This window comes from Scyliorhinus torazame, chromosome 2 (genome assembly GCF_047496885.1).
Source record: "Scyliorhinus torazame isolate Kashiwa2021f chromosome 2, sScyTor2.1, whole genome shotgun sequence".
NCBI lineage: Eukaryota > Metazoa > Chordata > Chondrichthyes > Carcharhiniformes > Scyliorhinidae > Scyliorhinus > Scyliorhinus torazame.
The window spans coordinates 242503366-242518150 of NC_092708.1; the positions used below are offsets into that span (position 1 = coordinate 242503366).

The 14785-nt window shown below is 45.2% G+C and overlaps 1 protein-coding gene across 1 annotated transcript in view; it reads left to right on the plus strand.

Annotated features, from left to right (window-relative positions):
* Positions 1-14785, plus strand: part of LOC140407187 (uncharacterized) — a 148234-nt gene that overhangs the window by 17137 nt on the left and 116312 nt on the right. Inside the window, exon 5 of the mRNA XM_072494860.1 lies at positions 2129-2198. Coding sequence (XP_072350961.1) covers positions 2129-2198 — 70 coding nt within the window. The remainder of the gene's footprint in view (positions 1-2128; positions 2199-14785) is intronic.

A 14785-nucleotide genomic window follows, 5' to 3' on the forward strand; every position in this document is an offset into this window, starting at 1 on the left:
GCTCACCCATGCTGACCCCGGCCGCTCCCGGCACTATATACCAACCCTTAACTTGTTGCCTCCTTCGGGCAACCTTCCCCCCTTCCCCCGCAGGATAGAGGGGCAAGCGCCATCTGGGACCTCCCCGTGCGCCGGACTGCCTGTCCCGGGCGTTTCCCGCTCCCTGGCACCGAACACCTGATAACAAAACACCTGGAAAACAAGCAAAACAAGCGACAACACCCCCCAACCAAACTAGGGCAGACATGCCCATACACTTAAGCTTTACCCGCCATCCTCGTCTCGGTCCCTCCCCACCCGCACATTTCACCCCCATACAACAGTCCCTTAGTTCAGGTCCAGCTCCTCCTGCCTGATGAATGACCATGCCTCGTCTGGGGTATCAAAATAGTGGTGCCTGTCCTGGCATGTTACCCACTGTCTCGCTGGGTGCAGGAGCCCAAACTTCACCCCTTTACCGTGGAGGAACGCCTTCGCCCGGTTAAAACCTGCATGCCTCCTCGCCATCTCAGCTCCCAGGTCCTGGTAAATTCACATCTCGCCATTCTCCCGCTTTCTGTTCCGCTCTTTCTTCGCCCACCGCAGGACTCACTCCCAGTCTGCCAAGTGCTGAAACCGTATCACCATCGTCCCCGGTGGCTCGTTTGCCCTCGGCTTTCTGGCGAGAATCCTGTGCGCCCCATCCAGCTCCAAGGGTAGGCCCCCGCACCCATTAGCGTCCCCAACATTGTGGCCACGTACGTGCTCACGTCTGCCCCCTCCGCTCCTTCAGGAAGGCCCAGGATCCGCAGATTGTGGCTCCAAGATCTGCACTCAAGGTCATCCAGCCTCTCCTGCCATCTCTTATGGAGCGCCTCGTGCTTTCACCGCCAGGCCCAGGATCTCGTCCTCGTTCTCCGCCATCTTCCTCCTCACCTCCTTGATCTCCTTCTCCTGCACCTTCTGAGTCACCACAATTCTCTCCATGGAGGCCAGCATCTCCGTTTTCAGCTCCATGAAGCAGTTTTTAAGGAGCTGTTCTCTGGCCCACTGGGCCCACACCTCCCGATCTTCTCCGGCCGCCATTTTGTCCTCCCGGGCCTTCTCGACCTTCCCCGGGTTTGCGCGTCTGCCGGCTCTGCTCCTGGTCCTCTCCATGCACCAGCGGGGGGGGGGGCTCTCCCACGTCTGTTCCCACGCCGGTCTCTCCTGTTAATTGCCGCCGCCACTCCTTTTAGCGGCCCGAAACACCGATCCCTGCTGGAGCTGCCGTTCGCGTGACCTAGCAGGTCATGGCCGCTACCGGAAGTCTTGATCCCCACTTCTCACATGCCTCATTGCTAGATTTTTGTTTCTCCTTCTCAGTTACCTCTCCTTTTCACTTGAATGCATTTGCTCTTTGTTGCATATTGTTCTGCATGCCTTCCAGTATCTTACCCAGTTGTGGAATTTCCATAGACTATTTGTGTTTTAGAAACATCACAACCAGGCCTAGCAATGGTCACCGGAATAATGATTAAGAACATGGACTATTTCTCTTTCCCTCCTTATATCCGGCCCTGCAGAATTGCAGCAGTTGTGCTGCCTCATTTGAAATTAGATTACCCAGAACAGTACTAATTGTGCTGCTAAAGTCAGGAACATTACTTGTTTTAAGGTTTTTTAAAACATCTTGTGCACCAGCAACTTGCCTTTTGGTTCCTTGTGATTGAAGAACTAACTATTTGGAGAGTTCTTCTCAATCAGTAGAAACTTGCTGGAATTAGAAAGTCTAGAAGGCGGCTCTTACTGTTTGCGTTTGAGTATAAGCACTCTGTCTGTGGTGGGCGGTAGGGTGACACAGTGGTTAGCACTGTTGCCACATAGCGCCAAGGACCCTGGTTTGATTCCAGCCTTGGGTCATTGTCTGTGTGGAGTTTGCACATTTTGCCCATGTCTGCGTGGGTTTCCTCCAGGTGCTTCAGTTTCCTCCCGCAGTCCAATGATGTGCAGGTTAGGTGGATTGGCCATGCTAAATTGTCCCTTTAAAATAAAAAGCTTTGTCTGCAAAAAAACGGTTCTTCAGTTCTGCACTGAAATTGCTACTCAAACGCAGTCAGTATAATATTGGCTTAAAGAATTGAATACATTTTTCTTGCTTCTTTCTCAGAGGTAGCCGTCCAGTTCGTACTGAATACAGAATTATTGTGGAAAACTTGTCCTCCAGGGTTAGTTGGCAGGTGAGCACTGTGGTTTATTTTTTTTAAACCCTTTTATTGTATAATATTTTGCAAAATACTTGAATCACACAAGTCTGAATGTGCTCAGATGGCAGTGCCTAGTCTTAAATGCCAAAGTTTAAAAAAAAGGGTTTGATCAAGTCTACTAGAACCTATAACTCTTATGATACTTAACGGTTCTGGTTCTGTTTTGAAGAATGTACTTTGAGTATGATACTTTGACCAACACATCAAGTGCCAGAAACCAAAACAGCTGATGTCAGATAACTTGTTTTCCTGTTAGGTCCCTATCTGCTACCTCTTGTCAACACATTTCCTCCTCCACCTGGGACAATGGCATGGCCTGAGCTGTAGACTTCTCCATGGCCAGCATCCGTTCACTTCGTGACCAGACAACTGGAATTGTGCACTTTTGTACGGTGGGTCAGTTCCTGCCTGTTTTTACTTTTCCCTCTGAGCTGGAATGCTCTGCTGGTACTCAGTGGCCCATCTAGCAGACTGGGGATGGAACTCTAGTCTAGATCGTCTGTTTGAAAGTTCGGTGCTCTACCCTCAAAGTTGCAGGGCCTCTAAATATAATTTCATGAGTGGCTTAATTATTTTTAAACTTACAGTATTGTAGGAAATGCAGTTTATGCTAAAACTGATTATACTAACTTGGGTATTTTTGATAGTTCTGTTATAAGACAAATGCAGTGGGGAAATCAATGTTCACATTTGTTGCTGTGTACAATTAATGTACTACAGGGACCCAACATTAATTTTCTGATGACTTGGCATTTCACTCACCTAAATTTAACCTTTCATTACCTGCACTCTGCGTCCTGAAATGTATTAGTTGTGCAAAACAAGCTAAACATTAAATGTGAAATGTGATGTATTTTCTAACACATTTATTAATATTATATATTAGTGTTCTCTTCCTTAGTTTTTGCTGGAAACCTTGTTTAGTAGCTGGTTACCACCAGAGTAAATGCAGTTTCAAAATGCTGAATGAATATTGCGAGTCTCAGTTTGCCTCTGGAAGTGGAGACATGGCATACTGCACCTAAGATTGCAAAACACAAGATGCACATGGTAAAAGATACTTTTTGGCAAAGTAATGTGGTGAGTCAGCAAAAGTTACTGATGGGCCCTGTTACAAATTTAGCTAATAATTTGTGGAGTATAGTGGGAATTACATATTGCCTAATTATACTCAGTATCTTAATTTAAAATTTGGGATGGTCCCACTGGCATATCACCAAGTGGCTAAACAGAGTGCTATTAAAATGTATCCACAGAATGGAATAAATTAATTCGTTTTTAATTGAAAAAATTGCTTTGTTTCATATTTAAAACATATATCGTGTGTTGAAAGAAAATTAATTATGAGTTTAACATCTTTGTTTGGCACAGTGAATTGTTATGTAACAACACATTGAGATGTACTTGTGCTATTGTGGTTTCAATGAATAGCAGTCTTTTGAATGTGTACTCAATAATGTACGTGGTAACCCTACAAAATCTGCCGCTTTATTTTGGATTATCCTAGAACAGTTTTGTTTGATATTACATCAAGAAATGCTTTTACCATGTTCCAACATTCTTGAGCGTTTTAGCATACTATTTAGATAATGTGTCCTTCATCCACATTGATATCTCCTGAATTGGTAAGTGTTTTGACTGATGTTCTTTGATCCTGAACTCCCCATGATTTGAATCATTTGCCTTTGTGCAACAGAATGCATTTTTAGTGGCAAGCTTTTCTGTAGATAATGTGCAGCATTGGTCTTGAAATTCCTTTTCTAATGATCTTCTGAGGAATGTGATGAGTCTTTGGGAGACCCTTTGGATAGCTATTGCACATACTGCTGAAGTCTTTTGTTGGCCTTGTTGCTTGTTTGACCTTAATTCATGTCAACATTGACAAATGTTGTTTGGGTACTCTAAACAAACCTCCATCCTTTAGATACTTTTTTCTAAACAACATGCATTTCGGAAGTTGGTATTTAAAGACAGATGTATCATGTATGTATGAAATTGGTACGAGCAGTAAGTGTGCTTGGGGTAGATTAATCTTTACATAAAACTTCGCATGAATCTTTCGAACACTTTGGACTCGCCGCGGGGGCGGGAGTGAGGGGGGCTGGCTCGACCCCAGGAAAATACCGACAGGTTTGGAAAATGGTCCCTAAGGCGTCTTAATTCGCTGTCCACCTCCGTGGAGCGGGTTGCAAATTCCTGTGACAGCCACCACTGGAAAACTGGCCCAAGGGTGGGACAGCGTCAGCGAACAACCCCTGGCGTGCAATTATACACCACAGTACACCACCAGTCTGGGCTGGGAAGATTCCACCCAAGATGTATCTTGACTTATCTGGTATCACTTTTGCTTCTGAGTCAGATGATTCTGTTTTCAACTCTAATCTAGGATGAGTGCATAATCTGGCTAAGACTCATGCAGAAAGTTGCAATATCAGGGCTGCCGTAAATCAGTTGAAGTGCAAAATTGAGGCCCTGCCTTTTCAAGTAGATCAGTAGTCTCCAAATAGTCGATCGACAGGTCAATCCCTGGGTCTCAAATAATCAATTGTCGTTGCATGATGAACTGCGTCAAGTTGCGCAAGCCTCTGGATTCTCGTAATGGCGAGCGATTATCAGCTCATTGCGTGCTGCACCGTGCCAAATTGCACGAGAATTGGAATTTCTCCTAATGACAAGTGAATCGGCTCATTGCCTGCCGAATCGCTCCAAATTGCACAAGACTTGGGATTTCTCATTGTGACAAAAGAACCAGCTCATTGCGTGCTGAACTGCGCCAAATTGCTCGTGATTCTGGATTCTCATAATGATGAGCTAATCAACTCATTGCATGCTGAACGATGCCGGAAATCTGCAGGATTTGGGCAACGGGATTCTCGCAGGCACAAAAATTTGGAATAAGCTGATTGAAGACAGGTTGATGAGCAAGGAGCCAGGGACCTCCAAGAGGGCAGAAAAATTACCATTTCCACCGGGAATAGGAAATTCCTTTCTTACGAATGTCAAAGGCAAGACCATTTGTCAACAGTGTAGCCTTGAGTAAAAGATAATTTGGAACGGCATCACAAGGCAATGTATGCAGAAATTTAAGAATATTTCTCTTTAAACAGCGCAATTCGGATGAAGAAAGTTGGGGAGTTAAAGGGAATTTTGAAAGCTGAACAGTCACTCTTTTCAAAACCTGTGGTTAAGATAAGGCTAGCAAAGAGGCATCTTTATACATTTGCCGTCTGCTAGAAAAACATAAGAAACCATTCACTGATGACAAAGTTATCAAAGAGGTTATGACATTGCTGCCAACACTTGGTTCGAAGATTTGTAAAACAAAGATGAAATTGTGACAGCCATCAAGAACATGTTGTTTGGCACTTTAACAGTAGCCAGAAGGGTGGAATTGTTGTCCAAGGATGTGTCTCAGCAAAAACACCAAGACTTATCAGGCTGTGAATGTTTCTCACTGCAGTTTGATTAATCAGTAGACATGACGGATACAGCCCAGCTGATTGGTTTTGTTCGCCTGCCATTCAGTGACTTAAAAACAAAGGAGAACTTTCTCACTCATTTGCCTCTCAGAGGACAAGAGGTGAAGATGTCTCCAATGAATTCAAAAAATGTGACTGAGAAAAACATTCCGATCAGGAAACTGGTTTCAATCACAACCAATGGTGGGACCGCCAATGCTGGGTGTCAACGCAGGCTTTATTGCACTTTCCAGAAATGTTCCTGACTTCCCCTCCTTCCGCCAACAAGTGCTAGCGAGCAAGATTATTCACTTTTCTTATGTAATGACAGTTGTTGTCAAGATCGTTAACTCAATTCATGCCAGAGCTCTGCAACATCCCCTGCTCAAACCGTTACTTGATGAGTTTGATGCCACCTACAGTGAACTAATCCTTCATGCAGATGTAAGGTGTTTTTTTTAATATAAATTTAGAGTACCCAATTATTTTTTTCCAATTAAGGGGCAATTTAGTGTGGCCAATCCACCTAGCCGCCACATCTTTGGGTGAGACCTCTGCAAGCATGGGGAGAATGTACAAACTCCGCACGGACAGTAACCCAGGGCCGGGATCGAACCCGGGTCCTCAGTGCCGTGAGGCAGCAGTGCTAACCATTATGCCACCTTGCCGCCTGATGTGAGGTGGTTAAGTTGAGGAAATGTCCTCCAGAAATTTTTAGATCTGCTCCCTGAAATTGTCACCTTTCTTATATCAAGAAATTAGGTGTACAGCGAGCTGACAGATAATGCATGGTTGCTAGACTTGCCGTTTGCTGAATTGTGAACTGCAGGGGAGGGACAGAGATTTGTCACACATGATGAGTGCAGTGAATGTGTTCAAGTTGAAACTGGGCCTGTGGGTCTCTCAGTTAAAGAATAAAATTATTGAGCACTTCTCAAATTTGGAGAAAATCCAAAAACAGGTCAAACAGGAAGGGTTCCATCCAAATAAATTCTGTGACCGCCTGAACAAATTGGGAAAAGGAATTTGGCGGGTGATTTCCGGAGTTAAGCAAGATGGAACAAATCACTGTCTCAAACCTTTTGCTCCAAGTGGACATTGGAGAACTGACAGCACAATTTCAGCAGGTATTGGAACAAAGCAGTGGACTTGATGCAGCAATCATCACCATGCAAAATGACAGAGAACTGAAAGTTAGGTCAATGATAAAAACTTTTGGGGACTTGTAAACCGAGAGAAGTACCCTTTTCTGACATCCCGCACACTCAAGGTGAAGGCCTACTTTAGTTCCACATACCTCTGAGATCAAAGTCATCAAGTCCAAGTATCACACTCATCTCGCGTATGCCCAGATCTGATGGACTGTACGAGACTGGCTATCTCAAACTATGACCCAGACTTCACAGCACTCCGATAGTGTGGAAGCACATGTGCCACACTAAGAATAGGTGAGTGTTATGCACAGCGTAGATTTTTGGGGGTTTTCATAAAGTCGATTTCTTTTAACAGTAGACCTTGTTTGCATTTAGATTTTAAAAGGGATCTTGTGCTTAAAAAGGTTGAAGATGGGGCGGCATGTGGCGCTTTGGTTAGCACTGGGACTGCGTGGCTGAGGAACCAGTTTCGAATCCAGGCCCTGGGTCGCTGTCCGTGTGGAGTTAGCACATTCTCTCCATGTCTGCTTGGATTTCACCCCCACAATGCAAAGATGTGCAGGTTGCGTAGGTCGGCCACACTAAATTGCCCCTTAATTGGAGAAAAAACAATTTGGTTTTCTAAATTTATTTTTTTTAATTTTAAAAAGGTTGGAGACCACTGAAATAGATGTTAAAGACCCTTTACTTGAGGAGCAGAGTCCTTCCAATGCCTTGACCAATATTACTTCCTCGATCAACAGAACCAACAGGACCTTAATCCAATTTACTGTTAGTAACACTTTGCAAATTGGTGGCTACATGTAGCCAGATAATAACAGTGCCTGCACATGCAGAGTAATTAATTAATTGAGAAGTGTTTCAGGATGTCCACAGACTTAATAGGATGCTAATTAAATCAAAGTTGTTTTTTTCTCTTGTGTTTATATAAGGTGTCACAATGTTGCACTAATAAAGCCAAAAAGGTTTTGAGTTTCAGTATTTGTTTACAAAGCAATGAATCAGCTACTATTTCAAAACCCCTGTGTTCCAGCTGTTCAAAATAAACTTTTTGCAGTAATTTAGCATCCAAAGTGATCTGACTTTATATATTTTTGAGAGAAGTCTTGCACTTCTTTTGTTCCACATGTCTACACCATCACACAGCCCATCTATTTCCATAACATAACCTGACATTGCCCCTGCCGTTGTCGTTGTTCTGCTGAAATCTTCATTCATGCCATTGTTACCTCTGGACTTCAGCATTATTCTAATGCACTCCTAGCCTGTCTCCTACTTTCCACTCTCTGTAAACTTGGTCATCTATTACTCTGCCACCCATGTCCTAACTCACACTAAGACCCATTCACATATCACTCATGTACTCACTATGCCTTGATTTTAAAATTTTCATCCTTATTTTCAAACCTCTCTATGACCTTTGTTGCCAATTTGCACCAGAGGCGCCAATAATGTTGCTCTTTTTAATGAGTGGAATACGATCCCACCAGCGTCACCAATAATGTTGCCAAGTTTGGGGTATCTACTTTATTCAGATATTAATCTGACAGTTATTAATGAGGATATTGCTTTCAGAGTCGCCAGGTATCAGATGATACCATCACAAGGTTTAACCGGATATCGATCAAAGACCCAACAACCAGTTAGTTAGTTCAAGTTCAATGATAGTTTATTTACACACAAGAATTACTTCGGCATGCAACATATAACACTACAAGCTAAATTACACCTAACACTACAGCAACCTGTACTTGACTTCAGGCACCCGGCTTAATGCAGAGGAACAAGGCCTTTGTTCGGATCTTGCGTGGCTGGGTCTGAAGAAGTGACTTCGTTTCTGCTGGGCTCATCCGTCTGGTAGCAGTCGTTGATCTTGAACTTGCTTCGGGTCGTGGTGCTGCAATTGGTATCAGGCGTAGGCCAGGCCAAGAGAGTGCCGGTGCGCCGGGGCCAAAAGAGACTGAACATGTGGCAGTGTCTCTTTTTATCCTTTGGGGTTTTGCGCTCTTTTGGGCGGTCCTTAGCTTTGGACCCAATAATGCGGCAGGCTTCGATTACTACCTTCGATTTTAGCTAATAAAGGGGCTGGTGCCTTGATGGCTGGGCGTGTCCCGAGCGGTCATTGACCGTGGCTGTTTGGGCTTCCTGGGTGAAGCGAGTAGCGCCGATGTATCTGATACCTGAGTACAAGTCTGGGGAAATGGGCCATTAGAATGCAAATCGGCTGGGGGTTTCGATAGTGTCTGGTTATCTAGTGACAAATGTACACTTAAGCTCTGAGTTCGTCTGGATCCTGCATTGGCCATATTTCCCGTGATTCTTTGCAAGTGGCCATACTTCCCTTTGTAAGTGGCCATCTCAGATGGCTACATCCCGTCCTTTTGATCCAAACGCGAAGCGTGGTGGATCACGCTATTGGTCCTTCATCCGTCTTTGGTGTGCCGGTTCCCCTTGGTCAAGGACAGGTTCTACACTACTCTGTCCTATGTTTTTGGAGCATTTTCCTAAGTTTTTAAAACATCACACATTCATAAATTCTAAGGGGTCACTATAAAACATTTAATCATTATACATTTAACTTATTTACATAAGGGAACCTCTAACTGTCATTACCTAAGCTACACTCATGCTGCAGGCAAATATCAAACTTATAATACAGTACAAAAATTTAAACAACAGCATCACATTTCTACTTAAGTCATTACACTCATAGAAAAATACAACCTTTATTTCGTCAGTAAAAAGTTTAAAAGGTGTGTGGGGTTTGGTAGATTCTAAAGAAAGGGGCTTGGAGTGTATATATCGGGGAGCGGGAGGCTCTTCGCCATTTGCGGAGTCTAAGTGGCTGAACGACACTGCAGAGTATTGCTATTACCAAGAGGGCTTCTACTGTATAGGAGAGGGAATACCACTTTACAATGTTTCGCACCATGTGGGGGTATCAGTGTGTATCTCTGTGTGGTGTGGTGTCCGGGCTAGGGGTCTCATGTTGTGTGGTTATATTCGGGGCCGGTATGGCGTAGGGGGTAAATGCGTACAATGCTCGCAACTGTAGGGTTCCAACCATGATCATAATGGAGGTCATCAGTTCTGTCTTCATCTTCTTGTCTTTTTGTTCTTCGTTCTTCGTATATTCCTGGGGGTGCAAGCATAATATCTGTTATTACCCTTGGTTAATATCTCGTTTTGTTTGTCTTTCTCTTCTGAACTTCAATTACCCATTAGAATCGTCACCATGTGTGACTCCCCCATTTTTTTTTGAAATAACCATTTTGGAGATAAGGCATCCGCGAAAAAAAAAAAAAAAAAATGCTGTTAAAGTGCAAGGAATCTCGCAGCTTGTGGTCGATGCGTATCGCAGCAAATTTTGTTACAACCAAGTGTGTTGAACATGTAAATAGCAGTTGGGGTAGCGACCAAAGAGTCGCTGAAAGTAAAGAGTTGAGTGCAGAGACTGTGGCAAAAAGCATTCTTGAAACCACACGCAAAAAGAACAGATGAGGGGAAACAAAGACCTGCCAAGGACAGTATGGAGTGTTAAGAACTTTTCCAAATTGCTCGCAATGACGGGAACATGGGGTGTGTGTGAGCCGCGGCAGGGCAAGAATGAGTGGAATTCCTCGGGTAGGACGGGGATCAGTGCCTGGATGACCTTACACAAGCAGAAAGAATTTGTAACATGTGGACTCCGACAATGTGCAGAAGAGTAATCATAACTGCATCAAAAAATTAGTAAATGGGCGACATTAGGGCATAGCGAGGGCAGCACGGTAGCATAGTGGTTAGCACAATTGCTTCACAGCTCCAGGGTCCCAGGTTCGATTCCCGGTTTGTGTCACTGTGCGGCGTCTGCACGTTCTCCCCGTGTGCGTGGGTTTCCTCCGGGTGCTCCGGTTTCCTCCCACAGTCCAAAGATGTGCAGGTTAGGTGGATTGGCCATGCTAAATTGCCCTTAGTGTCCAAAATTGCCCTTAGTGTTGGGTGGGGTTACTGGGTTATGGGGTTAGGGTGGGGGTGTGGGCTTGGGTAGGGTGCTCTTTCCAAATGCTGGTGCAGTCGCGATGGGCCGAATGGCCTCCTTCTGCACTGCAAATTCTATGATCTATGATCTTAATTAAAACATATGAGACCGGAAGAATAAACTGTATCAAGAAATTCCATGACGAAGTGACATTAACTAAAACCATGTAAGATCAGAAAGAAAGAAAGTAAGAAAACGGGCAGGCTCCATCAGGAAATAGGACACCGTAATTCACATGCAGTTCCTTTTTCTCATCATATGGACACCTCAGGGTTCAGTATGAAAAAGCGTTGCGAAAGGGTTACTGTAATGGGAGTCAGACTCTCAGTCATCACCATCTCCCGGTTGCCAAACTCGTGTCTGGCATTTTCGTGCCATGGCCGCGTGGGCTGTTGTGGGATCCGAATCGTCATTCCTTATCAATCGATACGAGTTATCACGGTGCCAATGGGGAATTCTTTGGTCATGAGTGGCAGTAGCTGCAAAAGGCAAATTTCTCTTGTCGGGTGGTGGCGGTGGCTCTGGCTGTGGCAATGAAAGGGGGTATGGGGGCCAAACATGTCTTGGTCGTGGTTCCAGGGGCTGGAGCAACTGGAGCCTGGGCTGTTGTGCCATTGGTTGTTGATTTCCAATAAGGCTGGAGCGTTGTCGCTAGCGCCTGAATCAAGTTCAAGGCGGAAAGTCGTTCCTGTGGGCGGAGACACGGTCGGGTCTGTGGACGTTCTGTCATGGCTGGGGGAGGGTCGGTCTCGGTTGTCAGTGGGTGGGGCGTACCTGTCTGCCATTTGTGGGCAGCACGGTAACATTGTGGATAGCACAATTGCTTCACAGTTCCAGGGTCCCAGGTTCGATTCCAGCTTGGGTCACTGTCTGTGCGGAGTCTGCACATCCTCCCCGTGTGTGCGTGGGTTTCTTCCGGGTGCTCCGGTTTCCTCCCACAGTCCAAAGATGTGCAGGTTAGGTGGATTGGCCGTGATAAATTGCCCTTAGTGTCTGAAATTGCCCTTAGTGTTGGGTGGGGTTGCTGGGTTATGGGCATAGGGTGGAGGTGTTGACCTTGGGTGGGGTGCTGTTTCCAAGAGCCGGTGCAGACTTGACGGGCCGAATGGCCTCCTTCTGCACTGTAAATTCTATGATAATTCTATGATAATTGCCAGGGAGACGTGGTGTGAGTGGCTGCATTGGGTTCCATAAACTTTAAGCTGGTTGATATGGAACCAACCTGATTTTCCATCAGGGTAGGCTATTTTTTACACAGAGGGGCTCACTTTATCCGAAATGGAGTAGGGTCCTGCAAATTTAGGGGAAAGGAACGAACTTGGGTTGTATAGGGAAACCATCACTTGCTGACCAACTGTACACTCTACTGGGTGGACTGTTTTATCAAAGCAGGCCTTACTCTGATTTTTCCTAGCGCCTAGTCGGACAGCTGCAGCGAGCTGGGCTGCTTTATATTTTCTGTGACCGGTTGGACTGCTTTTTCGTGGGTGAGGGCGGTGACTGTGGGGCTGGCCAAATCAAGTCCTAATAAATATTCAGTTCCTTTCATGGGTCGTCCGGTCATGAGGCTGTTGGGGGTGAATCCTGTGGAACTTGATACTGTGTTCCTAATAAACATAAGGGCGAATGGGAGAACCGTGTCCCACGTGGTGTTGTGCTTTTGCACCATTTACCTAATAGTAGCTTTCAGGGTCCGATTCATATGTTCCACAATGCCGCTGGATTGTGGGTGATAAGCAATATGGAACTTCTGTTTTATGCCGAAAATTGTCAGGACATTCTGCATTACTCTGCCTGTAAAATGAGAACCTTGGTCCGATTCAATGCTGCGGGGGAGTCCCTATCGTGTAAATATCTGCTGCGTTAAAATCTTGGCTGTTGCCTTAGCCGTGTTTGTCCTGGAGGGAAATGCTTCCACCCATTTTGTGAAGGTGTCGATCACTGCCAACACATATTTAAAACCATTTCTGCAGGGGGGGAATCAATATAATCAAGCTGTAAATTCGTCCATGGGCCATTAACAGGTCGGGTGTGCCTTAACTGACCTTTCCTGGAGTATCTTTCTGGATTATTTTGTGCGCAAATTAAACAATTGTCAACATAATGATGTCTGCTTTTAAATCGGGCCACCAGCACAAAAGGTCTTAAGTGGACAATGGTGGTTTCTATCCCCTGATGTCCGTGCCCATCGTGAAATTGGCAAATTATCTGGTTTCTGTCCTGGGTGGGGACCACATAAATTCCATTCTTTAAAATTATTCCGTCCTGTACCGTCAGTGTGTCCTTTAATTTGTCGTAGGGGGCCTGGAAGGTACCATCTAAAATTTGTCTTAAGAGTGTCGTCTGCCTTTTGGGCCTGGGCTAAATCTTCGATATTTTTCTGTGAGATGGACTGTGTGTATTGGCTCACTCTCCGTGGGGGGGGTTGCCAAAAATGACCATGTCGTGATCCTGCCTTTGCTAGGGCGTCTGCCTTTATGTTACCGGGTGGGGACGAACGATGGTGGCTTCTGACTTTTATTATGCCATATGTGCGGTCTTTAGCTGTTTCAAGAATGTGCTTCAATAATGGGGCTGAGGGTAGGGGTTTACCGTCAGCGGATATAAATCCTCTAGATTCCCACAGGGGCAGGAATTCCGTCAAACTGTTCCAGACATATAAACTGTCCGAATATATATCTGCGGGGGTCGGGAAAGAATCTGGGTGCTGCACTACATATGCAATTGCGGCTAATTCGGCTGCCTCCGATCCTAAGTGACCTGGCAATTTTAGCGATACCTCCTCTAATGCGCGTCCCTGCACGTCTTCCACATAAATACCACATCCTGTTATTCTTTTTCCATTATCAATGGTGGATGAACCATCTACATAAAATTTTAAAGAGTTATCCGTGGAGGGGGGATTCTGAGCTTTACTACCTACACGTGGGTGTAGCGATTTTGGAATAAAGGGTCCTGTGTGGTGTTTGGCTGCAATGATCTGGCACTCGTGGGGTTCCTTCATATTGTAAATTGTCCGCTATAAATGTGTGGGTCTTTGGCCATTTAACTGTGATGTCCCTTCCTTGTAATAACAGTGTCCAGTGAGCTGCTCTGATCTGGCTAACTGAACTGTCCTTTAACCTACCATCTAACAGTAGCTGCAGGGGCTGTTTAGCACAGGGCTAAATCGCTGGCTTTGAAAGCAGATCAAGGCAGGCCAGCAGCACGGTTCAATTCCCATAACAGCCTCCCCGAACAGGAGCCAGAATGTGGCGACTAGGGGCTTTTCACAGTAAAATCATTGAAGCCTACTTGTGACAATAAGCGATTTTCATTTCATTTCATTTTCATTGGGGTGCGCTCGGTTAAAATCGTTACGGGGTTGTGGCCTGTGATATATGCAAAATATTGCACTGTCCAAAAGATTGCGAGCAAGTCCGTTCGCAGGCTGAAAATCCTTGCTCCACTGGATCCCAAACGCGTGAGGCATAGGCTACGGGTCCGAAATGATCATGTCTTTCTTGGAGTAGTACGGCCGATAGAGTTCGGTCAGTGGTCGCTATTTCTATGGCGTATGGAGAGTGTGGGTCTGGTACCTGCAAAGCGGGAGCTGTGCCTTGGGCGCGTTTTAATGCATCAATGGTGTCCATGTGCTGTGGAAGCCACTCCCATGGGGCGTTCTTTTTAAAGAGCTCGGAAAGTGGGGCTGCCTTTGTGGCAAAACCATCTATATGGTTCCTACAGTAACCAACTAATCCTAAAAGTGACCGGAGTGCAGTGACAGTGTGGGACAAGGGCAATTTAACTATTGATTCAATACGTTTCTATTCTGTCTCTCTTTTTCCGTGTGTGAAAATGGTGCCTAAGTAAAGGACCTTTTCTTTTAGGATCTGGGCTTTTTTCGGGTTAACTTTACATCCAATTGAGTGTAGGAGACCTAATAAT